This window comes from Lagopus muta, chromosome 2, assembly GCF_023343835.1.
Source record: "Lagopus muta isolate bLagMut1 chromosome 2, bLagMut1 primary, whole genome shotgun sequence".
Lineage (NCBI taxonomy): Eukaryota > Metazoa > Chordata > Aves > Galliformes > Phasianidae > Lagopus > Lagopus muta.
In genome coordinates, this window is record NC_064434.1 from 44,447,961 (window position 1) to 44,474,644 (window position 26,684).

Below are 26,684 nucleotides of genomic sequence, written 5' to 3' on the forward strand. Positions count from 1 at the left end.
GCTACTGCTCATTGAGCAGCTATTGCCCAAAGAGGTTATGGATGCCTCATCCCTGGAGGTGTTTGAGGCCGGGTTGGATGGGGACTGGGGCAGCCTGGTCTAGGATTAGATGTGGGGGTTGGCAACTCTGCCTGCTGCAGGGGGTTGGAGTTTGATGATCCTTGAGGTCCCTTCCAACCCATTCCATTCTGTGATTCTGCGTGGATGTTGAGACATTAACTGCAACTCTTCAGATGTGACCATCCAGCCAACTTCTTATAAAACAAACAGTCTATTTATCAAATCCATGTCTCCCTAAATTAGAGACAAGGATCAAAAGCTGTATGCAAGTCAAAGTAGATGGCAGTGTGTTGCTCTTCTCTTGTCCTCTGTTACTATTGGTATCATAGAAGGTCATCAAGTTAGGCAGGTGTGATTTGCCCTTTGTGAAACAATGTTGGCTGGCACCAGTCACTTCCATGCCTTAACACAGTTTCCAGTTTCTGCTCTATGATCGTACCAGGCGCAGAGGTGAGTCATACCAACCAGTTTCTAGTTCCCCTGGTTTTCCATTTTTCCTTTTCCAGCTTATGGACTCCACCAGACTATCAGAATGTTTCAAGTATGATGAATAACAGCAGCTGGCGGAGCCAGTTCCCTCAGGACTATGGGATGCATCTCCTGAGGTCCCATGGACTTGTGCATGTTTAGGTTCCATAGGCAGAAATGCTTATTCAAACAGGTATTAAAAGCCACCCAGTTTTATTCTAAGGCCTCTACCTTTATGCCCTTGCTGAAGATTGACTTTTCTCTAGTACTTAAATACGAATGCAGAATGGCTCTAGGACTGGATACTGGCTGTTAGTCTAACTTCTTTATGGTGCAGGATTACCTACTGGCAAATGCTAAAGATGCTAAAGGGGTTACCTCTTCTGAGGCCTCCTAACTGGGATGGTACAAAACCAGCTTGCCCTGTGATGGTCCTAAAAGCAATGCCACCAGTGTTTAAAGGCACAAGGTTTGGAAACCATGCTGAGATCTTCTGCACAGCTAAAGTGTTCTCCCAGACTGTACAGCCAAATCCATTATACATAATCTAAAGCCTGCTGAAGTGTTAAAGCAAAGCCTGCAGCCAAAGCCTAGAAAGAACAGGACAGTTTAGCAACAGCTTAAGTTTCCGTGCAACAACAGCAATGACAATTCAGTAGAAAAGTTAATGAACAATAGATGACCTGCTCTGACTCGGCTATGGGAAGCTAAGCAAACAGGATTCATGTTTAAGGAATGCCAAGAATTTACCTGCCTCTTAAGTACATCCAAGTGGGGAAAAAAGTACTCTAAAGCCCTTGGGAGACAAAACTGTCATTAGAAAGCTACTGAGACAGGCGTTTCCTAAAAATAATTTCAATTTGACTTTCAATTATGAGTTTAAGATTACTCTTGCACTTTTTCATCCAGCATTTCATACTGTGGAGTCTGAAGAGTGTTTTGCATATTATAGTTCAGGAGGGCCTCTGCTATTGGGAGGAGACTGGATTTGTGTAAAAATTCCTTTCAATATTTGCTGTTAGTACACTTTATTCCCACAAAGAAGTACTGCTAGGAGCAGTAAGGTTTAACCAACTTGTGAGTTACCAGTTAATTTTTCTATTATTTCTTGCCACACGCTGTACTTAGTACCAGAGTTGCTGTTACATTAAAAAAAGTCTCTAGAGAATCTTGTTTCTGCAGCTGCCTGACAGCTGTATTTTGATAGGGAATTATCTGCAACATGAAAAATGTTTCCTCTAAACCATAAATTTATGAAATCTATAACATTGCTGTTATTTTTTCCACGTACCTTTTCCAAGATCATGTTGATTTGCTCAGTCTATTGCTCTAAATTTGTCTTAAATATTTTAAATTTCAATACAGTATGCTGGGCACCTGTCCATCTGCTTTTTCAGTCTGGAATCAAGGTGCCAATGCGTGGTTGCTGATGCTCTGTCCAAATCCAGGAAAAAAAATCTGGTTACCCCAAGAGGAGTCAGATTGGATCCTTGGCCAGTGACTTTCCAGGCACTCTAAGCAGGGAGGAATATGTTCTGTGACTGACACCTGTTCATTTAGCAACTTGTAGGCTTTCTTGAAGAAAAAATATATATATTAAACACCTTCAAAAAAGAGCTCAGGCTACAATAGTCTGAGCTGGGTGCATTCCAGCTTAAAGACACATAGTGCTGTTTGTTTTTTTCCTTTGCTCCTCTTCTGCTATCCACTCAACGTTGTGTCCCTTGCTTTTAAAGAGTAGCAAAAGCTTAACTGCAGTAAACAGGAGTCCAGGCACAAATAGCAGATTATCTGCAGTATGTAACGTAACATTGGCTGACTTGAAATGTTTAATTTTTCATTTCACTAGATGCATATCCTCTCTTAAAGAAAAAAAACATTGTTTTATACCATGCAAAGTATTTGACCTCAGAAAGGCTAAATTAGAACTCCATCTGCCTTTCAAAATGTTCCTGTGCTCCCTGTTTTGCTTGATTGACTGTTATGTGTAATTAGTAGACTTAAGTATCACTTGTTAAGCACAGCTTGAGTAAATACATAGATGCTGGCTTATTAATTCCTGTAAACTCATAAACAGCAGCATGAGTTAATGAAGACAGTCTTTACTACACTACTGAGAAAAGCACTCAGGTGCAAAACCATAAAGCATGTGTGATGTACCAACCACAACTTCAGATGTGCGCACGGATCTCTGCCTCCTCATTTTCTGCTGCTGTTTGGGAAGAAATGAAGGCTCTCCAAGTGGACTGCTTGAAATGGGCACCATAGTGCTGGGCCTTCTTTTGAAGGTCTTGTTGCCCAAAAAAGCATCTGCTCGTGAAGATGAGTTATGGAAGCAGTCACCTCTTGTTTGTAGCTTCCTGTATGGTTTGTTCCAAAGTGAAGCTTTAACTGTGGGTACAGTGCTTGATCTTACTGATCAACACTTGAAAGGATGTTGCTTCTGTCCATCTTCAGTTTCCTAGACTCTTGAGAACAAGCAGATGGAGGTAGAACACAGTATGATGATTACTACTTCCAACCAACTTCATGATAGTTAAATATTAGTTCTGTGATCAGAAATTACACACATCTATCTGTGTAAGCTTCGTGAAGCAGGCCCTGTTATATTATCTATAAAAATACGCTGTGATATATATGTGTGTGTGTTTTGTAAAAAGCTTTTGAAGAGAGAATTGAATTTAGAGTTGTAAGTAGCTCAGAGTACTCTGAAATGCTGCACTCAGCTAACTCACAGCTGGTGCTATTATTGATTAAAGTGGCAACGGATGGGGCCCTGAGAGGTGAACTGTAATGAATATTTAGTCTTGTCAATTCAGTCCCGGGGAACTCAATGGAAGGGCTTCTATGGGAGCATGTCCTCTAATACAATTGTAGCCAATTGATATGGCCCTTGAGAACACCCTTCAATTTTCACATTGATGATAAAAGTAAGAGCACGTTTTGAGCAACATGATCTTCAGCAACATTAATTTGGAAAGGCAGAGAGCTTTAAAGTTAATTTCCCAAATATAAGCATAGCTTTTTACTGTGAGACTATGAAAAAACTGATGTTATCAGTAAATCTGTTTGTCCACTTACAAGCCTGCTGACCCACCAAGACAAATAAATGAATTATATTATTTCATGTATTTCTAAAAGGACTACAGAGCTTGCTTGTTTCACACCTCTTACAGCACTGCATGTTGTGCCTCCTCATTCTGAGGATTATTTTTTTTTAATTGTTACAATGTGATTGTGTTTATATTTCACAATTAGAAGGACATTATTGTGTAGATGATTTCTGTGTATGGTCACTGGCTTAGAACTGCAGACACACGCATGCATGCCTCTGTATCAGGAAGGTGGAGGCTTCTGGTCTGAGTCTGTAAAGTGACCACGTAAATGGAAGTTCTGACTCAGTTCAATTCCCATCCATTAAATTTGATTGTATCTGTGGGCAAAAGTAAGGATTTAGTATTTATTTTAAACAGTTAAACATGCTAGTAAAAGTGAGAAAAACAGAACAGGATTGAACAGGATTGTCAGCTGCAGTTGGAAGGATAACTTCTATCCTCTCCTCTACTGCAGGGGAGGGAATTACACAGATGTATCAGAACAGACAAAATGTTCCTTGTCCGTTCTTCTTGCTCATGAACTTAGAGCAACAGGGAGCCTCTTGGTCATCTGCTTCTTGCAGAGAAGGCATTGGCTGCTGAGCCTGACAAAGGTCATTCCTTATAAAGCAGCATATTCCTTACCAAACAGCTCCATCCACGCATAGCTGTCACATTTACAGCCATCTCTAGTCCCTAAGTTTGGCTTGCTTCATTCAAAAAAGAACTTAGTGTGACCCTGACAACTTCACTAGGTTTGTTGTTAACAGCACATGATAGTAAGGGTTAGAAACTTTACTTCAGCCAAATAGCAGGTAAGGTTTCCAGTTACAAAGTCAGAATCCAGTTTATAAAAAGGCAAATAAAACCAGATTATACTTGAAGATTCCTTCTCAGTCATTCTAGCATCCTGAAGCCAGAATCCCTAAGAGGCTCTGCAGCAGTGTCACACTTTTTCCACAGTATTTCAGGATGGAACAAAAACTTACCCAGAGAGCCTCAGTCTTTGTGGGCTATTCTGTACCAGTCATGCTCTCCTAACTCCCTGCTTTCTCTTCACTCTGTATGGCAATCTCTTATTTGATGCTGTTGTTTTAAAGCCAAAGACAGTACTTACTGTATGTTCATTTGATTGATAAGACTTTGAGATGTGTTCTTTATGTGCTGCATGTTGCCTAAAACCAGTCATTAGTACAGTTGTAGATAGGATGTTCTGTAAAACCATCTCCCTCATAGCCCAGATTTGCCAGTTGTGAAGGTTTTACAGGCACATTTTATAGACATACTCAATATACAAGCTGTGGGTTTTTTCTATTTGAAAATCCAGCATTCTATATCTTCTAATTCTCAAATTTTATTTAGTACAAAAATCTTCTGATATATAAAAAAAGAACATTGTCAGAGTTGCCAATCTGAATAACAACCTACATTATCTATTTCCCCACACTGTAGACAGTATACATATAATTATATTTTAAAAAAAAGAAAAAAAAAAAAGGCAAAGTGACTCTTTGACTCATTTCATTGCAGAGGATGTGTTGTACTCAGTGCTCTGTAGGGAAAGCTACTGATAAGAAGATGACAAAGGTCCAGAGGTTGCTACAGAAGTTGTAGCACCTGCAGCTGGTGGATGCTGAGTGTGAGACCGATAGAAATGGTGAAAACAAGCAGAAGCCACACAAAATGAACGTGCAAACAGCTGCCATTGGAATAGTTTGTACTCTTCTATGATTAATATTTTTAATGTTACTATTCCATTTGTTCAGCTGTTACTAGTTCTGGGAAGATAAATTGAAAATCCTTCACCTCAGAAAAAGCTTATTTGCAGCTGTACTGTGCTGTTAAGCAGCACGACACAGAAAAGCAGAACAGTTTATACTCATGCCTTCAAAACATCCATTAATGTGCCACTACAGAACAGGAAGGTGTGTTTTCTGATTACCTGCTCTCTTAACATTGCAATCTCTTAACTAAGTCGTTTCTGAAATATGTCAGCTATGCAGAGCACCCTGAGGGGCTTTGCAGACAAGCAGTTACAGACCACTAATTTTCTCTCCAATTCCTCGTGTTTGGCTGCTAAGCAGTAGGTAGGAAAGGAATCAGCTGCTAGAGAAAGCTATCAACCTTTATTTTTAATAAAGAAGCTGTCAGAGATGCACAGGAATCACATTTAAACTTGCTTTTGTAAACCTGTCCTGTTGAATCCCTTTTTTAAAGATCTGTAATCCAGCTGTAGACTTGGCCAACTGCCACCTCGTTTAGCCAAGTCTCAATTTCTTGCAGTAATAAAGCTCGACTGTCGGATTTAGAGTTAAAGCTGACATATAGATTACATTTGTTTCTTAATGTTACAGATCTCTATCAAGCAAACACAGGAGGGCATTTCATTTTAGATAACAGAAAGAGACCTCTGCATGCTGGAGAAACATGCTAATATTATTTTTAGTCAAACTACATTATTATACATTTGGTTGACGACGTTGAAACCTACGTAGAATTACGAGTGCTCTTTATCCAGGTCAAGAGTTCTCAAAACGTGTCACTGCCTGAAGGATGCACGTATATGGATCTGGTCAGAAGCCAGCAGGGGATAAGCAGAGAGCCCTGTTTGGTATGACTGTGCACGTGTTGAAGAACCAACAGAGAAATACACAAAGAAGGAAAAGAGAGCCAGCAACGGTCACAGAAGGACTAGGGATACTCTTAAAAGGAAAGCATAATGATAAAACCAATAGGCCGAGTGCCAATTCAAGAAGAATGAAAGCTCTGAGAGACTGCTCTGCTCAATTCCTTCTGTGTTAGGAGAAGTTGGACTCCCTGTATTCTTTTTTGCAACACTGTATGCAAAACCCTGGGGATTTTAGCCCGTTTGGGGAAAAGAATCAACGAAACATAGATGAATTGTAGAAACAGATGGTCAATTCATAGAGCCTCTGGAAAATTTTGTTTCTTCAGCTCACCTGTTGGTGATTTAACAAGTGGATATAGTCTCAACTCCACCTGAAGATGCAGAGGTTGAGCATTTCTGGGAAGTACAGGATGTACATCAACATTCTCCAGCACTGAAAACACTCATCATAAATATCTTGTTTAAGTGCTGCATGAGGATTAGTTTCTAAACATCTTGAGAAAACTTCCTAGGGAAAAAAGATGAAAATAAAAAATAAAGGATACAGCTGGGGAATTCCAGAGAAGCAGCAAAGCCAACTAAATAAATTATTTACTGTTGGCCACTATGAGCATCTGCAAATATGTGAGCTGATTGGAAAGGCACAGAAGGCAACAAAGAAAATTAGTTTTTGCTTCTAGACACAAATTCAAGGCTGTTGCCTGTGAACTCTGAGCTGATTAGAAAAAGTGAAGCAGAGAGATGTTGGCAGTGCCCACTGCTCCTGCTGGAAATGCCAGAACTGGCCATTCTGCAGCTCCTGCCAAACACACAATCCCTTGCACAGACCAGTCCAAAGCTGGACTGATACCAGCAGAATCTTTCCATCTGGACTGCTCCCAAAATGAAGACGACAGAAGGATATTTGTAATGCTTGTACTGCTCTCCCTTGCATTTTACGCTTGCCAGAACAGTGATGGCTGAAAGAGCTTAAAGAAACTGAGACGGTAGCAGTTACACATCGTTATGTGTTTAGCACATTGAATGCAAGGAAGAACAAGTCTAAAATGCTACTCTGTTGCCTGTACAATGGGAAAACTTTTCTGCTTCCAAGTACAGGACATGTTCTCATATATAAACTTACATATGTATAGTAGGAGCGCACAATATTAGACCTTACAGACAGAATGTCTCAAGGTTTGCCATAGTACCTTTTAAAAACATCTGCCTCAAAATGAAGTATTTTGGAATCTCAAAATTTGTACCTGGTGGGTTTTTCATTAGAACATCTTAATCTTAATGCCAACAAAACATCCATTCATTAGAATCAATGGAAAGAAAGCTCCTTTTTTTCAGGGCAGTCCTGAGCCCATGTCAGATAATATTAATGGACCTGAATACTAAGGTTGTGAAGTCTGACATTTGGAATGTCATGATCAGTTCTTTATGGAGGTTACAGTAATAACATCAAATCAAACACAGCTACGGCAGTTTAAACTTGAAGAGCATCTTCTCTCATCTCCTGTAATTCTGTTGCACAATTACATGCAAAAGCCCTGCCACACAAAGCAATACTCAATACAGTGGTATTTGTAATAACTCATGAAACGTGTTCAAATGATGTACTTTAGCATCAGTCACCATTCAACAACATTTTATTCAGTATAAACTACTCAGAATGCAAGAAACGCAATTAAGAGGTATAAAATTAGTGACAAAAGAAAGAAGCTTGTCCACTGGGGAGTGAGACCGACTACCATACATGCCTGTACATTTAAATAATGCCTATTTTAAGAATCTGGTTAAAAGACCGTAGGACACATGCAGCTCTGTGTTATTCTATTTCTTCGGTAAAGAAGTTCCTTGACGTCCAAAAGTTTGGGGTGTGATCATTGCCTTGGGGAGCCTGTTACAGTGCCTGACCACCCTGTGGTGAAGAATGTTTTCCTAACCTCTGTTCTGACCCTTCCCTGACAGCTCCATGCCGTTCCCTCGGGCTCTGCCTCTGCCACAGCAGAGCTCAGCGCTGCCCCCCCGCTCCCTGTGAGGAGCTGCAGCCGCCATGAAGGCTCTCTCAGCTCCTCTGCTTTCCATAGGGTTGCTCTCCAGTCTCATCCCCTGGTTTACATGCACAGCTAGAATTGCCCCATCCCAGGTGCAGAATCCAGCACTTGACCTTATTAAACTTCATTACGCAGTTTGTCAAGATCTCCCTCTGTAAGGCCTCTCAGCTCTCAAGGGAATAAGCAGCTCCTCCTAATTTAGTATCACTGGCAAGTTTACTTACTGTGCATGCATCCACATGATTTATAGAGACATGGAATAGAGCTGACCCTAAAATGTAGCCCTGCTGATCCCCACTACTGTCTGGCCGCCAGCCTGATGTAGCCCCATTTACTATTACCCTTTGAGCCAGAGCTGACAGCCAATTGTTCACCCGTTGCATTGCGTATTTATCTAGTTGTGTGCTGGACATTTTGTCCATAAGGGTACTGTGAAAGACAGTGTTGTAATCTTTTTGGATTTCAGCAAAGCTTTCATCAACTTGCTTCCCTTGCTACAAGTGAAGTAGAAAATGAAGAAACTCCTGAATTGGTGGTATGTGTTGCTGCTGACTAAAATAGATGACCATAAGTGCAAACAATCCTAAGCGCAAAAGGGTCCAGAATCTCCAAGAGAGCAAATAAAGAGACTAAAAAGGCCAAGGACAACAACCTCAGCATCTTCCATTTTTATTACAGAACTATATATGGTGGCTGAAGTCTGTCCACAAGTTAGAAATCCTCAGGAGAAGGCATAAATCCTCTTCTCGGAGATCTCTGTAACAAGAAAAAAATCAAATCAGCAGTATGTATTGCTGAGGTATTTTCTGACAACTAATAATTCCCTCCAGAGTTTCCTAGGTTCAATTTGGAATCTGAGCTCTCTCAATTGCTTGCAGAGAAAAAGCAGCTATGTTTCCCTGCAAACATAAGAAATAAAGGATGGTAAGGCCTGTAAGCCTTAAGGCTAACAGACCTTTGGTTTTTAAAATGAATGTTCATCTAGATTTCTAGGGAAAAAAAATCTTTAAAAGGACTGTTAAGAACATGATCTTGTATAGAAGTCAAAAGTATACACTTACTGAAAATAGGAGTGCATTGTTAACTTAGGCAGTTGTAAAGCACTGACTTTTTTTTTTTTAATGAAGGCAAAAATCTCCATGATAGCAGCTAGAAAAATATAGAGAAATTCTCTGAAACTTCATCTCCTGGCCTGCATTTCTGACTAGCCTGCAAATGGACTCTGTCATGTCTGCTCTAGTCATGCTTTGAGCCAGCTGCCCGTAAGATCAGTGTCTTTCCAGAAATCATGTGGCCACATTAGCAAAGTCCTGAGCCCACACTCAGCATACCTGCCATCCAGCCAGCCTCATTTGCTCAGGTTCAGCAACACAGGAATCGTGTCTACACAGATGCTAGAGTTGGCTCCTAGATGGTTCAGGGCATAGGCAGAGAGAAGGCATTGCTGTCTGCACCCATCCATGTAGATGTACCCTCATACGACCCCAGGCACGTGCTCTGATACTCTATAGAATGCTGCATTGCCATCTCATACTTGTAACCATGTCAATTCCATTGTCACATCTAAAGCGTTACTCTCCTCTTAAAACAGCATTACATGTAAATTATTTTAAAAGATGTGTTTGTAATGGCAAAGATTATCACCTTGCATTAGTTTCATTCTTTCCCACATACCCACTTTCCCAATAGTGAAGCAAAGCAGGAAAGAAACTACTAAAGGAATGTGGTCAACCATGGCAATCTCCTTGCTTCAGCTTTTTGTCATTTTTGATAAGTCTTCCTTAAGCAGTGGAAACATTAAATCTGCTTTGCTATAGGCTAGATTGTTCCTTTCCATCCATTATCCATCCTTCCTCTTGAAAACAGAGGCAGATTTCCACCTTTCATTGTCATCTGCTATCTACTATGCTATACGCCTCTACTTTTGCACAAGAGAAGTTGCAGAAATGAAAAAAGAAGCTATGAAACAGAACATATGAACAGATACAAAAGTTCAACTTTCAGTGTAGCCAGCTCAGTGTCCTGGCCCCGACAGTGGCAACCTAGTAAAGAATACAAGGATATATATGGTGTACTCCCTACTGTGCCAAGCTCAGTTCATCTCCTGAGCCTGATGTGATTTGCCCATTTTGCAGTCCCCAGTGAATCCCTTCTTCAAGCACTTGTCCAGTCTCCCACTGAGACTGTGCAAATTTTCTTTTCTTCAACACACAGTTTAGGAATAAAATAGTTGATATTTGTGTTGAGGGACATGGTTTAGTGGGAGCTACTGGGAATAGGTGAACGGTTGGACTTGGATGATCTTGAAGGTCTTTTCCAACCTTGGTGATTCTATGATTCTAATATGTTTGACATTACAAATTTCCATGGAATTCCACTGATGATCTCTCTCCATTCTGAAATCCCATACTCTTTACTCCTAGCCTTTATTTCCTATCTTTTTACCACTGGCCAATCATAAGAAAAACTTACTAGCAGCTCAGTATCTTTTGAGTCTGCAGCATTTGTTTTTGCAAACAGATCTTCCTTTTGTGGCAAGAGTATCAAATGCCAGTATATTAAGATCAGTATTTCACAGTGGCTCCTCCATAAGAACTCTTTGTTGCTTATCATGCACAATGGTGATCAAGAATCAACTCCAATGAGTTTCTATCCTGCACATTCCTTCACTGGTACCTCCAATAAGCCTTATTTTTTTTGGCATTGGGGATTTTAGTCTCATCATCCCAGCCAACATGGCACTTACCTAGAATACTCAAGAGTACTTTGACAATATTTTCTTTTTCATTTTCTATTTACAGTAACCAACTCTTATCAGAAAGCGACCATCACCATTTAGGTACTGCAATTCCAGTAAGCTGCTTTCCCTGTTTAGCAGTAATTTTAATTCACAGAAATGGCATATTGCTTGTTTTTAAAGATGTATTTTAATTCTGACTTTACTCAATGTTCTTCAGCAGTGCCAAAGGCTTTTACCATCCCCACATAATTCATACAGTGGCTTTACAGCATTTCTGTGGTTATCTTCCTGCCATCAAATGCCTAACAGTATTGCACTGTCCTGATTTAAAAACAGCTTTTCTCATTCTCCTATTTTGGATTTGGGTTATTGTGTAATTTGTGGGGCAACAGATTTTTAGTACTTAGAGAGATGCACGCACAGATAACTCAGCACATCCTTCTGTGCGCTGTTTAATTGCACTTCATTTGCTCAGATGACTCTTCACTATTTTCTACTTCACTTTCTTTCAGTTCTACCCTGTTCTTTGAGAATACGGAACGTTTATGATTTCACTCACACAGCGTAAATTAAGATTTTAAAAGCAACATTCTAACACCTTGTTGTAATATCACAGTAAGAAAAACGAATTCATATAAAATTTATCCTCTCTCAAGCTTCAGTAATTTGGATTTTACTTTTTTCATACTGGGTAAGTAATGCTTTCTGTAGGTCAGTGGGAATACCTACAAAAGCACTAAGCTACAAGGAATTCCTGATTGCTGCCAAGTTACACCTGAACAAAAGCCCACTGAATTAAGCCTCTGATGTTCGTGATGCAGACTGCCTAATAAGTATTTTTTATTTCCTACACTGAAAGTCACTCCAGCAGTTTTTGAGGTGTGTAGAGAAATGCTTTTAACAGCACTTCACTAGCAAGCAAAGCAGTGTTCATGTACAAGGCAAACAAAACACATTCCAATAACAATATTTCACTTTAATAAAAAATAAGCCATGGGAGCACTGAATGTATAAGAAACACAATTTTCTGCTTTCACATAATTGTAAGGAAAAAAAATCCAAGTGTCTTTTATATATCAGATTGCTTTAAGCATTCTAAAGATACACAGACAAGCCAGCTAAGATTAAATAAGAGCTTGGCCCTAAAACATAATAAATATTCCAGCAACCTCTGAAGTCAAGGGCATTCAACTACTTCTACTTCCAGCCCAACAGGCATAAGAATTTATATCTTTGGATCTTAAGTAACTGATGCCGAATGATCTGAGGTCATGCAAAAGATTCCAAACATTAACACTGTGTAAATTAGCAAGTCAATTCCATGATAGGCATCCTTTTCAATCCAGCTGGATAACAAGAAAACATCATTTACTCCCCATTTATTACTAGTTGTTTCAGAAGATTATCATCTGCTGAGTTTTACTGGGAAGGATCCCAGTGCTCAGACCCCATGCAGGTCACTGCAGCAATTCTGACTGCTGCTGTGCCACTCTCCTCCTCCCCCATCACTCACAGACACAAAGATGCTTTCTTCCTACATGTGGATGCAGCACTAAGATCCCTCAGGATGTTTGCATTGGTATTCCCCTTATATATGCCAGGACACTATATCAGCAGGAGATCACTCCTCACTGGAAGGATGGATTTGCAGGCTCAGAGATGGCTGTGTGAAGGAGGCTGTGTTCATTGTTTTTAACAGCCAAACCTCTTTTCCATGTGGAAAAGGCAGCAAAAGGAACAACATTTGCCTCCCTTAAGGATTTGCTTGATGGAGTCATAGAATCACAGAACGGCCTGGGCTGAAAAAGGACCATAATGATCATCTAGTTTCAACCCCCTGCTATGTGCAGGGTCACCAACCAGCAGACCAGGCTGCCCAGAGCCACATCCAGCCTGGCCTTGAATGCCTCCAGGGATGGGGCATCCACAACCTCCTTGGGCAACCTGTTCCAGTGTGTCACCACCCTCTGTGTCAAAAACTTCCTCCTAATATCTAACCTAAACCTTCCCTGTCTCAGCCCTTCCCCCTTGTCCTATCACTATCCACCTTCATAAACAGCCATTCCCCCTCCTGTTTATACGCTCCATTCAAGTACTGGATGGCCACAATGAGGTCTCCCTGGAGCCTTCATTTTCCCAAGCTAAACAAGTTTAGTTCCCTCAACCTTTCCTTATAGGAGAGCTGCTCCAGCCCTCCGATCATCTCAGTTGTCCTTCTCTGGACCTTCTCCAAGAGCTCCACATCCTTCCTGTACTGGGGTCCCCAGGCCCAGATGCAGTACTCCAGATGGGGCCTCACAAGAGCTGAGTAGAGGGGGACAATCACCTCCCTCTCCCTGCTGGCCACCCATTTTTTAATGCAGCCCAGAACACAGTTGGCCTTCCGGGCTGCAAGTGCATACTGCTGGTTCATGTCCAGCTTCTTGTCCACCAGGATCCCCAAGTCCTTTTCTGCAGGACTGCTCTCAAGGAGATCTTCCCCCAGTTTGTGTAAACATCTGGGATTGCCCTGACCCAAGTGCAGCACCCTGCACTTGGCCTTATTGAACCTCAATAGGTTTTCATGGGCCCACCTCTCCAGCCTGCCCCTGGGACAAAGCCCTGGCAGCACGAAGGCTGGTTAATATTCAAGGATAACCTCCTTCAAGCCCAACAGCAGTCTATCCCAACAAGTAGGAAGTCAGACAGAAGTGCCAAAATGCCTGTGTGCCTAAACACAGAGCTCCTGGCTCTCAGGAACAAAAAGGAAGCCAACAAGGGGTGGAAGTAAGGATTCCTCTTCACTTCAGAGGAATATGGAGATATTGTCCAAGCATCCACGGAGGAAATTAAGAAAGGTAGAGAGCCCAAATGGAATTGAATCTGGTCAGGAATGTCAAAGGCAACAAAGATGTGCTTCTCTAAGTACATAGGTCCCAAAGAGAAAACTACGGAAAATGTGGACCCATTGATGAAGAAAACAGGGGACCTGCTTGCACAGGGCAGGAAAAGAATGTGATATAAAACATCTTCTTTGCCTCAATTTTTACTAGCAGGACCTGCCTTCAGAAATTCCAGTTTGCAGAGACCTGGCCTGGAGAAGAAAGGCTGAGCAGGATCTCATCAGTGTATGGAAATACCTGAAGGCAAAGCACAGAGAAGACAGAGACAGGCTTTTTCAGCTGTGACAGAACAAAGGCAAAGGGCACAAACTGAAACAAAGGAGCATCTGTTTGATTAGGAAACACTTGTACTGCATGGGTGATAGAACACTGCACAGGTTGCAGAGAGCTTGTTGGGTCTCTGCTTGGAGAACCTATCTAGACACAGTTCTGGGCAACCCACTCTGGCTGTCCTTGCTTGACCATGGGGATTGGACAAGTAAAAAATTATAATGTGTTGTTCACGGTAAACTACCAGATTAGGACTGGTGAATTCCTGTTGTTCACCAGAGGCAGAAGCTGAAAGCAGTTGTAAATTCAGCTGAAACTTCTCAGTGCACCTAGAAGAAGATCCTTTCTAATTCTGAGCACACCAGCTTTAGCTCAAGGCTACCTAGTCCAATAAGACAAAGAACAGACCAGCAAAATGTACTGTCTCAGCTACTGAACTGATACACAGCACAGATCTCCAAATAAATTTTTAAGGGGCTGCACAGGGAAGAAGTTGATCATCTCTGGCCAGAAGCAGAACTAGTAGTGGTAACATGTGCACGGTTTCTCTTCTAGTTTTGATGATATTTTGAAAAAAAAAAGGAAAAAAAAAGAAAATTTCTCCAATGTTTCTCCTGCTTTCCTCTCATCTTCTGCTACCTCAGGCCAGGAAGCAGGAGAGAAAGGGAAAATACTCCCCAGTGCTTCTTCTCCCCTTCTCACATAAAGATACTGTGGGCAAGAGTGGCAGAAGTGCAGCTGCTAGTGCTCTCTGTGCATACAAATAAGGCATAAGAGAGTTCTCAGAAAGAAGCAGCCACCCTCACCTGCCTCTTTTTTACCACCAGCTCCCCAGCTCTTCTCAGATCAATCACCCTTTCACAGCTGAGATTCAGAGCACTCTCTCATACGGCTTGTCAACCTGCTCCCACCATGACAGACAGCACTCCAAGAGTCAGCAGAAATGCAATGGCAGAGATGGGGAAGCAGGTGCCAGGTAACAAGAAGCACTAGTACAGACTAACTGCCTTGTACACACTGGCTCTGTGACACCAAGACTGGCATGAATCCTCCAAAAACCTGAGCACTGGAGTCAATGAACATCTAACTTCTTCAAGATCCTGCTGTGCTGGGATCTGGTTTCAGTGTTTAGAATTAAAGCAGAAACCTAGTGCAAGCCTATAGAATCACCTGTGCCCAAGACACCTTCCTGCTCCATTTCTGCCTCCTCTTACCACTATCTCTGTCTGCTGATGCCATTACAGATGGAGTGAGACCACCTGCATTACAAATAGAAAGGTCTCCCTCACTCAACTTTGTTAACTCTCTCCTACTGTACTGCATCTCACTCCATAGTCTTAGGTGGAACATGCTAAACAGAATGTGGAAATAAGCGCTCCACTTTCCCCTTCTTTTCCCTGGCTGTGCTTTTTTTCACAAGGTTGCTAGGATTTCCTTACATGATCTTGAAGGAGCTTTGCAAAAAGACAAAGATAGATAGGACGGAACTGCGACACCTATGAGCAGGTTTGGCTTGCAAATTCCTAACTGAATAGGCTCAGCAGTAAAGCTTTAGGGAAATCCAAATCATCCTCTGTAATACTATCAGCCAACTACTTTTGTCCTGAAGCTGATTTATGTTTTGTGACCCTGACCTTTTGTCCAAGGTCTACAACCAGAAATAAGCTAGTTACTCTGTTACATGTGTTCTTCTGTGTCTCTTTGCACCTTGAAGCACTATATTACCATGTTTACCTATTTCACATGAAAACATTTTACTGAGGAGCCTCTTCTGAAATCCACAGGCAATCAGGTTTTGCTTTATCATCCATTTCAGTTACATTTCCAATTTGAAATAAGCCTAAAAACTACAGTGCTCTTCTTCTGAGCCAGTCAATTCTGCCAATAGTACAGACACACAGACTCTGTGTGTACACATACATACCTACGCATGTGTATACATATGTGTGATGTACATGTAATATCATTTGTTACCATTTTAAAACACTAAATTCTGTATTCTTTTCACTACAAAACACACAAGTTCTTTGACAGGTTCACACAGTCTAAACAGACAAAACTTAAAACATCAATGAAGACTCTCTCAGTGTTCTTAGAAATTATTTAACCTTTTACTCAGACTCAGCTGAGGCCTCACAACAAACAAATGTTAAGCAGGGAATGGAGAAAGAGTGATTGCCTTCTGCAAAGGGATTGAGAAGGAATTTCAGGCATGAAGATAAAAATCAAAAGAAAATGGGAAAACAAGAGAGAGCAGAAAGCCAGAACATATTCGTTAAGTACTGCAGTGAACATTTTCTGACTTCCTGTAGTGTAACGTAACTGCAGTAATGTTTATTTGCTAAAACAGGAAGTTCAAATCTCTAATTTAAGAACTTCCACACTAAAACTTTGCATACATAGAGGGCCAAAACTAAAATATGCATTGACATGCTTAAATTGCAAGTAAACCCACAGAAACCAGCGAGGACACAGATCTCAAACATGATTATTTACTTTAATGCTTTGTAGCCATTGACTCAATCTGACCTATATAGCATCTCAGTATGCAATTCTTGCTGCTTGTGTACATAAAGCCTCCCAAGCACTGTCAGCATTGTTAGCTGAGGTCTTAGAAACACAAAATCTGGATCGTCAAACGTTTCTGGCTTTATCTCATCAAGCAGTTCAATCTCACTAGCAGACTCTGAGGATCCTTCTGGCAACACCTTCATCTAACTCCTTTAAGAGAGAAATCATTCAAGTGCACTTGCTGGGATATGACAGACCAAGCCAAATCACGAACGCGTGTGGCAAGTTTAGGCTGGCAGTGAGCTCCAGCCTCCTCTCAAATACACGTGGCGCTAACGCACCAACAATCTGCCATCGTGCCGCTGCACACCCTGACAGCAGAGACGACTGAAATGACCCTGGATGCCGCACAGTGCTGAGGCTGACACAAAAGCAAAACAATGTGCTGTCTCATAAGCAGCTTGTGCCAGTTAGTGATTTACACAGGCTGACCACATTTACCTTCTCATTTGGGGCGGTCTGTGGTTTGTGAAAGTTGCTTCATGTCCCACCCTCACAGAGAGGAAAGCTTATTTTTCTTATTTTCCAGAATCCTCAAGCACAGCAACCTACGCAAACTAACACAGTTTTGACACTCAACTCTTCTAATACACCGAGCAGCTGTTCTGCAGCCTTACCCCGCAGTCAGAGCACGTGCCCTGCCGAGCTGACGTGCTTAGTGTCCCTCTCCGTGGGCAGAACCAGCCTCACTTTGTCACTCAGTCTTACTGCAGCCTCAGATAACATTCCAAATCTAGTCCTATGAAAGGGATAATTAAACAACCAGGCTTAACTAAAAATTATTAATAGTAATAATAATAATATGCCGAATGCTGGCTTCCCTAAGAATAACTGCTGAACTGACTTGTACGTTCAGGGCTTTTTCTAGGAGAAAAGACAGGGCGCTACACTGACGTTTGCGTTCTCCTCCTTAAGGCAAGAGCTTAAGTAGAAGCTACCGTGAATTCTCTCAGCACCAGCTTTTATTATTATCACAGGTATTTAACATTTTAATTAATGACGTTGGCACAGTGAGTAAGAAGGCACCCTCAGCACAAGCCAGAGGCACGGCAAGCGTAACGACAGCGCCGCGACGAAGCGCCTCACGGCCGCCTCCTGCTGGGGGCACGGACAGGGGCGGGGCCGGGGCCCCTCTAAGATGGCGGCACCGCGCCCACGTGGTGTGCGCTGAGGCGAAGCGGCGGGGGAGCGGCCGGCGACATGGCGGCGGTGGAGGGCGTGGAGGGGGGCGAGAAGGAAGATGAGGGCGAGGTGGAGGTCGGTTTGCGTGTTCCTCGGGCTCCTCTGTTTCCCGGGCACCGGTAGGGGAAGGGGCGCCCCCTTGGGGCGTGTCTCGCCGGTGTGCCTGGCGCTGCCGCTGGCGATGGGCCGCGGAGCCGGGTGAGGAGGGCCGGGGTGACGTGAGTTCTGGGCCGGCCGTGAGTCGGGCACAGAGAGGCCGCGTGTCCGCTGCGTGCGGTGGGTCGCTGCCTGCGCAGCGGCCGTGTTCTGAAAGTTATGTCCCTGCGGCTGTTCTCGGTTAAGTTTTTTGGAGAACAGTGTTAGTGGAAAGCGTTTTTCCGGTACTAGCGATCTTCTTATCCCTCTTAAAGCAGCTGTTTCAAGCAGTATTTGCTTAATTTTACCTCTCGTTCTAGTATGCCTTACCTTAGGTAGATATTTAACGTCTGGAAAATGTGTTTTGAAATGTATAACCGTCACATTGTTATAGCTCACACCACTTTCTCCACGTTGATTCTCATTTTTCCAAAGTAAATGGCTTTTCAAGGGTGAAGCTTCCTAGCTAGGAAGAAAAAGGTCAGGCTGGCCAGGTGTAAAGCAGGTGTCTGATGGAGCAGTGGGGAGCAGCATTCCCCTGGGTGTTCTCATGTCTGCCATTTCCTGTGGGCTGGATGCAGAATAAGCTGTTTTAGGGTCCGTTTAGGCTGAAGGTCTGTGTTTTTGTGTTTTTTTTCTAGAGTTCAGGTACATCAGTAATAGGTGCATGTTATAACTTATCTTGTAGGAGCAGCTGGTGATGGTGGAGCTCTCGGGAATTATTGATTCAGACTTCTTAGAAAAATGCGAAAACAAATGCAAGATTTTGGTGAGTGATTACAGCACAATAGGAAAGGGGTAAGTGAGTACACACATCAACAACAGAGCAGGGCTGTTTCCACATGCCTTGAAGTCAATGAAATTTAGATAAAATCTTTGGTAGAGAGTTACATGACTTCTCTTGGCTGCGCTTGGCTGTGGGTTGTGGTCATTCTATCGGAAGTAGCATGTTGTTCCTGAATTTAGGAAATACTTTCAGAAGTATATTTCACACTGGAACAGGTTACCCAAGGAGGTTGTGGATGCCCCATCCCTGGAGGCATTCAAGGCCAGGCTGGATGTGGCTCTGGGCAGCCTGGTCTGGTGGTTGGTGACCCTGCACATAGCAGGGGGATTGAAACCAGATGATCATTGTGGTCATTTTCAGCCAGGCCTTTCTATGGTTCTATGAAGTACGCATACGTTTTTATTATCCATTCTGTTTTTAAGTTCTTAGTTGAGTTTTTAAAATCATGTATCTTAGCACACCTAAATAAATGCGAAACGCATTTCTTTAAATAACTTGGACACGGCAAAGGCTGCATGTTTCTGCATTGCACTGTGTTCTTGCAGATGTTGTCTGGCTAATTCTATTTACTGTGAATGAGAAGGATAACCAGACCTTTATTATATGTTGCCAGCCACAAAGGTGGAAGCAAACATCTTAGTGTGTGCAATTGGTGTCAGACTGTGTGAGGTGGTAGAGTCAATTTTGAAAATATTAAATAAGGAAATGCAGTCCAAATTCATAAATTATCCACTGCTGGATGAATGTGCTTTTATAAGCGGATTGGTTTCTTGTGTCTGACCTAATTCTCTTGAAATGTGTTACAGTGATGATTGATTATTGAATTGGTCACTGAATGAGTATGTGCTTTTCAACAGTGCTAATGGGGTGCTTATAAATATTGTGCTTTGAGATTCTCTTGCAATGCTGTTAGAAAAGCTTTAAATAGCTGCATTATATGCTACTCATGCCCAGTCTACCTGGTCTTATTCACAACATAAGTGTTCCTTGAGACTGTTGATATCATATTATGGGATAACTGACAAAAGCTACTACAGCTACAGATTCTGCTTTGTGTTGTGCTCAGCACACTTTGGTTGTACAGTAAGAAATGGACTCTTGACATGTACTTTTTTTCCTGTTTCTTTGTAGGGAATAGAGACAGAGAGACCCATTTTGCAAGTGGACAGATATGTCTTTGCAGGAGATTATGAAGGTAGGAAAAATAAAAGAATCTCTCCTTCTTCACATTACCCAAAGAACTTTCTTAACATTAGTCTTGTTTATCACTGCTAATGGAGGGTATGAGGCAATGAAGAACTGAAGATCTTGATGATGTCTGTATAATAATAGAGAGCAGCACCATCTAAAATTGCCACACATCCAGTACTTATTTACTGGAAAGTATGCCTGGACTTGATTCTGGAGTGTACCACCTGTTACTTCTGAAGGGAAAAAATATGGGGTATAAGATGTCCTGGAGTAGGTGTTTGCAGTCTCCTATATAAGCAGGACTGACATGCTGTGCAAACTGTGGCTCCTATTTGCCTTGTGGGATATAACTGGGAAGAAAATGATCTGAAACCCTCTACTGTACATTCAATGACAGTGATACTGCTATCTGTTTCTGAGTTGGCAAGTGGTTAACAAAGGCTGGGCCTTTGGGTGAGGCTGGAAATCAGCATTTCTAGAGTTGTGACAGTGAGTGCAGTATCTGTGGCTGATAGAAATTAGTGTCTAAGGCTATTTCACTTTGTTTTCCTTAGATGCCCTGGGAACCTGCGTGTTTTTTGAGGAAAACACAGAGCATGGTAATGGTAACAATTTGATGTCCTGTTTATTGTAAAAGCCTGTGAGATTCAGAATAATCATAGAATCATAGAATGGCCTGGGTTGAAAAGGACCACAATGATCATCTCGTTTCAACCCCCCTGCTACATGCAGGGTCGCCAGCCACCAGACCAGGCTGCTCAGAGCCACATCCAGCCTGGCCTTGAATGCCTCCAGGGATGGGGCACCCACAACCTCCTTGGGCAACCTGTTCCAGTGTGTCACCACCCTCTGTGTCAAAAACTTCCTTCTATATCTAACCTAAACCTTCCCTGTCTCAGTTTAAAACCATTCCCCTTTGTCCTATCACTATCCACCCTCATAAACAGCCATTCCCCCTCCTGTTTATATGCTGCCTTCAAGTACTGGAAGGCTGCAATGAGGTCTCCAGCACCATCTTAGCGCCCTGCTCTGGACCCATTCCAATAATCTTAGTCTTGTTTCAGCTGATAGTGGAATTCACTATAATGATTTTCTTTTGGGACTTGTTTTTCCTCCTCTCTTCATAGTAGATGCTGAAGGCAACCAAAAACTACAGCTGAAGTACAAGTGTCATACAATGAAGAAGTTGAACATGACACGGACGCTTTTGACAGAGAAGAAGGAAGGAGAAGAAAGCATTGGTCAGTGTTCCTGCTCTCATTCATAGAGTCATTGATGGGTCAGCTTTGAGTTGAATTTTTGATTAAAGAATGCAGAAATTAGAGGAGCTTTCTTCTTCAGGCAACAAATGTATACGTAACAAACAAACAAAAAAACCCAAGCAGATTCCTTCTGCTCAGAGTTTCCTCCAGTATGCCAGTAGGAGATTCCTGCAGAAGGATGTAAGCACTGGTCAGACATATGCTGATATTCCCTGGTATGCTTGTCTGTCATATGAAAGTGTTGGCACTTGTTCTGAAATCTGAGGAAATACTTTTGCACTTAATAGTTTGTCTGTCTCGTCGTTACGACATTCCTGTTTTTCATTACTCTCTTAATTACCTTCCTTGGGACTGCTCTCTAGATGCTGAGCTGATGACTTCAATGAACTACGCAGAGTTGTTCAAGTACCCATTTTTTTTCCTGACTGACAACAGAAAAAAAACCATTTGCTATATTATATATATATATATGTCTTGTAAGTTTGTATGTCTAGTAAGTTTAGTCTGCACGTTGTTAATTTTTCAACAGCTAAGTTTCACTTAATTTTAAATAGACCTTTCTGTTATTCGTAGCCCTACTTCTCAAGGAAAATGAATGGTATCATAAGGAGAGACTCAGTGCAGAATTACATTGATCCGAACTTTTGAAAGATGTCTTTATATCCTAAATGGTTCTTTTACTTACATGTTAGTTTGGCTCAGCATTGATAATCTGTGAACAGATGATGATGATGATGATGATTATTTTTTTTGTTTGTTTGTTTTCCTAGCTTAACTCCTTTTCTCACTAATGCTGATTTTCCTTCTTTGCATCAGGTGGTGTGGAGTGGTTACAGATCAAGGACAGAGACTTTTCCTACAGCAGGCCAAACACGATTTGTAGCTTTCTGCATGAACAGGAAGATTCTGAGGAGTCAGCTCAGGCTAGAGATAAACTAACAGAGGAGGCAGAGGGGGAGGTGAGTGACAGAGGAAATTCTGACATGAACTGTGATCTGGAAAAGCCCTATGACTTGGAAGCAGATGCTTCGTCTGTCCCTCTGCCTGACAGCCCTGCTTCTGAGGCAGAGGATTCTCCTTCTGGAAGCGCTGCCTTAGATGATGCCCCTCCGTGATACCAGTTCTTGTCTCTTCAGAATCTCTTCATTGAATTAATGGGCCAACGACACAATTTTCATTTTACCCAAGCAGTCTGTAGAGGGGAAAAGCTGGCATTGTGTTCTTACATTCCTTTCATGTTTGGATTATGCGGGGGAGATGTTTAGTGGTTTTATTTGTTTTTGATGCTGATTGGAAACGTGTGCATCTCTACCTCGAAAGTGAAGTAATAAAAAGACCCTACCTTTGAAAAAGACGGATGTGTTGTATATCTTGTCAAAAAGCAGGAAAAAGAATCGTGGTTTAAACTGGATGTCCCGATGTGGCATCCCCTTGCGTCGTGCTCAAACTGGGCTGCTGTGCCCACGTACTGCAGTGACAGAGCAGACAGCTGCTCGGCCGAAGGTCCATAACGCCCCTCAGCGGTGCCTAAGCTGAGCCACGTGACTCAGGCGTGGCCCCGTTTCAAAGCCACGCTTCCACCCGCCACGGCTTGCAGCCGGAAATGTTGCGGCTCGTGTTGGTTCGCGCGCTTTGGCCGTGCTCCACGCGCATGCGTACTGCGGCGGCCCGCCTCCTCGCACCGCCCTGGATGCCGGATGTGACGCAGCGGAAGCTGCGCGTGGGGCTGCCATGGACGCGCTGGACCGGGTGGTGTGAGTGGGGGCAGAGCCGCGAGCGGCGAGGAAAGCCGCGTCCGAGCTGCGGGAGTGAGGGTGGGACGGGGGAACCGAGAGGGCGGAGGAGGAAGGCCGGCGTCTTGCTTCGGCCGTGGCGTTTCTCATTTGTATGAGCTCCGTGCACCTCGTGTAGCACTGCTCCGCTTAAGTAGATGTGTTTTTTAGCTGTGAATTTATTGTTGCAGAAAGCCCAAAACCAAGAGAGCGAAAAGGTTTCTTGAGAAGAGAGAGCCCAAACTTACAGAAAACACAAAAAATGCTATGCTCATCAAAGGAGGAAATGCAAACTCAACGGTGACTGAAGTGCTTAAAGACATTGTAAGTCATTACCTACCCATCCAGTGAGATGTATTTATTTTCCTTGCACCTTGACAGAAATCTCGAGTTATTCTCATTATTTTCTTCTATATCTAAAGATATGCTGAACCTTGTATCACTTTCAATAAGGAGAAGTGTTGCAAGCATATTTGATAACAGGGTGAGGTGCAGGGTTGGGACTGGGCCATGCAGCTGAAAGCCCATCCAAGTCTCATAGGCTGCTTGTGTATGTATTGATGCCAAGTGTTCAGCCCTCCCAAAACAGATACTTGCACATCCTGTCACAGTACCTGAAAACATAGTAGTTACATGTAGTAGCTGTTCTTGTGCTGCTTTCTCACCACACTTTGTCATTTCATTGCTATGTTCTGCTGATGGTATTCAGATGGCTGTTCATTCAGTGTTTTTTTTTGTTTGTTTGTTTTGTTTTTTGGTGTGGTTTTTTTTTTCCCCCCTCAGGGAAATGGGCTCATATTACGTGGCTTTGATTTCAGTTGTTTCTTAGTTTGTTTTTTAGTTTCTAGAAATAAATCCTTCTTCTGTTAATTGTGATCCAGAGACAGGATTGCCACAGTGGAGGGTTTTATTGTGAGCAGACTTTTACAGCTGACTTATTTTCTAGATTGATTTGCACAAACAATTATACTGTTTATTGGGCTCCTGTAAGTTTTAGAGCTTAAGGAAAAGCAGTGCTGTGCATTTAGATGTATTTGATGTAACACATTTAACTTTGTCTCTTGCAGTATGCTCTGAAGAAGCCTTTTGCTGTGATGTATAAAAAGTAAGTGGTCATGTACAATTCAGGACTTGTTAATTTCCAAGCGGGAACAGAGATGCTGGTTACCATGGGGGCTTGAACAATGCAAAGGGTTACAGAAGGTGACTGAGATTCATCTTAAGTTTTAGTAGACTGGAAACCAGCAGGACATGGTCAGTGTTGATGTAGAGCCATTGTTGATGCAGTTCTGTGGCAAATGTTAACAGAGCAGGATTCAACAGACTTGGACAATTGGCTTCCACAGTTCTGATCTGTGCAAACAGCTAGCAAGGTTCTGTAAGGTAGGTAGATAGGCTGCTTATAATGACAGGATTAATCTTGCTCCAAGTGGGAAGCCATTGTCTGTATGAATGTGGGATAGAAGCATCAACTTTAAGAGCTAAACTTAACGTTGGATGAACAAGCAGTAGTTCATAAACTGTCATTGATGTGGTTGTTGTGAAAGTTGAGTTCCAGGAGACAGGAATCTTGGAAAAGTTTACTTAAAATGGCAGTGTCAGCACTGAGGATTACCTGGCAGTATAAATATGGCCTACGTTTTGAACTAACACTGAACTTCTAGTGCTGCAGTTTGCAGCAGAATCCAGAATCTTAATGTTATCAGAAAAATAACTGGAGTGCTTATCTCAAACTTTACAATTTTTTTTTTATCCTCACTTCCTGTCAGGAAAAATATTACCAGGCCTTTTGAGGACCAGACATCATTGGTAAGTGTAGGCCATATCTTTTCTTATGAGATCTTTCAGCTGTGAAATCACGAATAACATTTCTAGAGGATGATTTTCTGTTATACTATTGGAAGTTTGATGAAAAACAAGTCTGTAATGAATCTGGATAAGCTGAAGGTAGAATTACATCTAGATTTATGGTATCATAGGCATTATATTCTTCCATCTGCAAGACAGAATCCCCATGTTGTGAGGATGTTGTTTTTACCTTAAATACTTGTTTTTCTAAACTGACAGGCAAAATTAGGAAAGTGTAATACTGTTATAAGTAACAGTGCTTGATACAAAAGGAAGAATTAAGAGTTTTATTTTGGTTTCCTAGCAGTTCACTTGAAGTGCTGAAATATCTGTCATAAAATCAGTATATTCAACAAAACAGGAATGGTGGTGATATATGGTTGTGGTTCTGCATTAAAGACAGAAATGAGTTATCTCAAAATATGATCAGTGGGAACCAAACAACTTGATTCAATAACTTGCCCTGTGCTACTGCTGGCTCATGTATAGGAAACAGGGATCAGCATTCCAACATGAAGGGCAGTTGTTAAAACAAGTCACTGAAAGTGCACACTGAAGTTGGGAGTTGGGGGCTACAGTAGTAAGTAAATATGTGTATGAAATAAAAAATCATGTAGATGTGTCAGGTAAAAACCTTTTTTCTTAGTGGAACGTGAAACTGTAGGCAGCAGGAAAAACGTGCAACATTATTAGCTGAAAATTAACTCCTTGCAAGCACATAGCTGGATGATTTAGCTCACAGCCATATAGAAACTAGCTATATTCTAGGAAAACATGACAGCTAAAAACATTCTGATGCTTCTGGTCATCATTGCATCTGCATTCTTAGAATGATCAGTGGAGCTGGTCATCAATAAGTGTATCAGTGAACAATCAGAGCTACAGAAAATCAAGTGTTTTCTTTTGAACTTGATTGCATACATATTTTTTTTTAAGTCAGTTTAGTGGTGCATGAGATGTTACAGTATAAATGGGGCACATCTTAGGCCTTTGAGTTTGTTGCATCTCTTTAATGAAGTACCATGCAGCTGTTAAAAATGTTTACAGGTGTCAAAGTGAGGTAATGAAGAGCTGTGTGCAGAGGTTTCAATGGGAGTCCCCTGCAGGTCTGTTCTTTATCTGTCTTCAGTCAATACTTTTCTGGGACCTGAAGGCAGAGCTCAGTGCTGAAGTGTGATTTGTAATGCAGTTCGCCCAGACAGGGAGGTGTCTTTTTGACCTCCCAGAAATGAAGAGCTGCAGGCAAGGCAGAGTGTTCTTATGAGCCTCTTAACTGCTGCCGTTGGTGGGAGGAGATATGCAGGTTCTTCTGCTTCACAGCTGCTAGGTGTAGGTATAGGAACTGTGGCGCTTTTCTGATAAATGCAGTTCTTAGAAGCAGGTTGTGTACTGAATATTTTAAATGCTTATGAGGTGAAACTCAGGATTTATCATTTTTTTTCTCTTTCCTAATTGTAGGAATTCTTTTCCAAGAAATCAGATTGTTCTTTGTTTCTGTTTGGCTCTCATAACAAGAAGCGACCCAATAACCTGATAGTAGGTAACGTGTCTGCCTTGGGTTGCTAATTGGATAGAAAGTCTAGATTTCAATAGATATTTAAGTGTTGTCTTCATGTTGGTGTGGTTTTCCTTTTCTTTTGCAGGTCGCATGTTTGATTACCACGTGCTGGACATGATTGAGCTAGGCATTGAGAACTTTGTGTCCCTGAAAGACATCAAGGTGAGGAGTTGATACAGACTTTCAGTGACA

General features: G+C 42.0%; 2 protein-coding genes across 6 annotated transcripts in view; both read left to right on the plus strand.

Moving 5' to 3' along the window:
• RPF2 (ribosome production factor 2 homolog) overlaps positions 1-26,684 on the plus strand; it is a 242,505-nt gene that overhangs the window by 208,422 nt on the left and 7,399 nt on the right. The window contains exons 1-6 of one of the 2 annotated variants that reach the window (XM_048937274.1): positions 22,968-23,068; positions 23,278-23,410; positions 24,154-24,191; positions 24,856-24,895; positions 26,393-26,474; positions 26,578-26,654. In XM_048937274.1, coding sequence (XP_048793231.1) covers positions 23,046-23,068; positions 23,278-23,410; positions 24,154-24,191; positions 24,856-24,895; positions 26,393-26,474; positions 26,578-26,654 — 393 coding nt within the window. In that variant the 5' untranslated portion in view covers positions 22,968-23,045. Of the gene's footprint in view, positions 1-22,967; positions 23,069-23,277; positions 23,411-24,153; positions 24,192-24,855; positions 24,896-26,392; positions 26,475-26,577; positions 26,655-26,684 lie in introns of those variants that run through there. The other variant, XM_048937275.1, reaches the window with a different exon arrangement.
• GTF3C6 (general transcription factor IIIC subunit 6) lies at positions 17,877-22,668 on the plus strand. 4 transcript variants are annotated; one of them, XM_048937276.1, is made up of 6 exons: positions 17,877-18,014; positions 18,763-18,843; positions 19,993-20,056; positions 20,607-20,651; positions 21,180-21,293; positions 22,131-22,668. In XM_048937276.1, the coding sequence occupies exons 1-6, from the start codon at positions 17,958-17,960 to the stop codon at positions 22,427-22,429; spliced, it is 660 nt and encodes a 219-aa protein (XP_048793233.1). In that variant the 5' UTR covers positions 17,877-17,957; the 3' UTR covers positions 22,430-22,668. The 4 variants fall into 4 exon arrangements, with proteins under 4 accessions (XP_048793233.1, XP_048793235.1, XP_048793236.1 ...); XM_048937278.1 differs by having other exon boundaries at positions 17,880-18,014; positions 21,183-21,293; XM_048937279.1 differs by lacking the exon at positions 17,877-18,014 and adding an exon at positions 18,032-18,137.

Excerpts from the sequence above, each read along its gene's own strand:
- GTF3C6 (XM_048937276.1), top strand. The coding sequence starts at position 17,958 with ATGGCGGCGGTGGAGGGCGTGGAGGGGGGCGAGAAGGAAGATGAGGGC. Across the intron at positions 20,057-20,606 it reads CTTTGCAGGAGATTATGAAG|ATGCCCTGGGAACCTGCGTG; the intron begins GTAGGAAAAATA and ends TGTTTTCCTTAG. Across the intron at positions 20,652-21,179 it reads TGAGGAAAACACAGAGCATG|TAGATGCTGAAGGCAACCAA; the intron begins GTAATGGTAACA and ends CTCTCTTCATAG.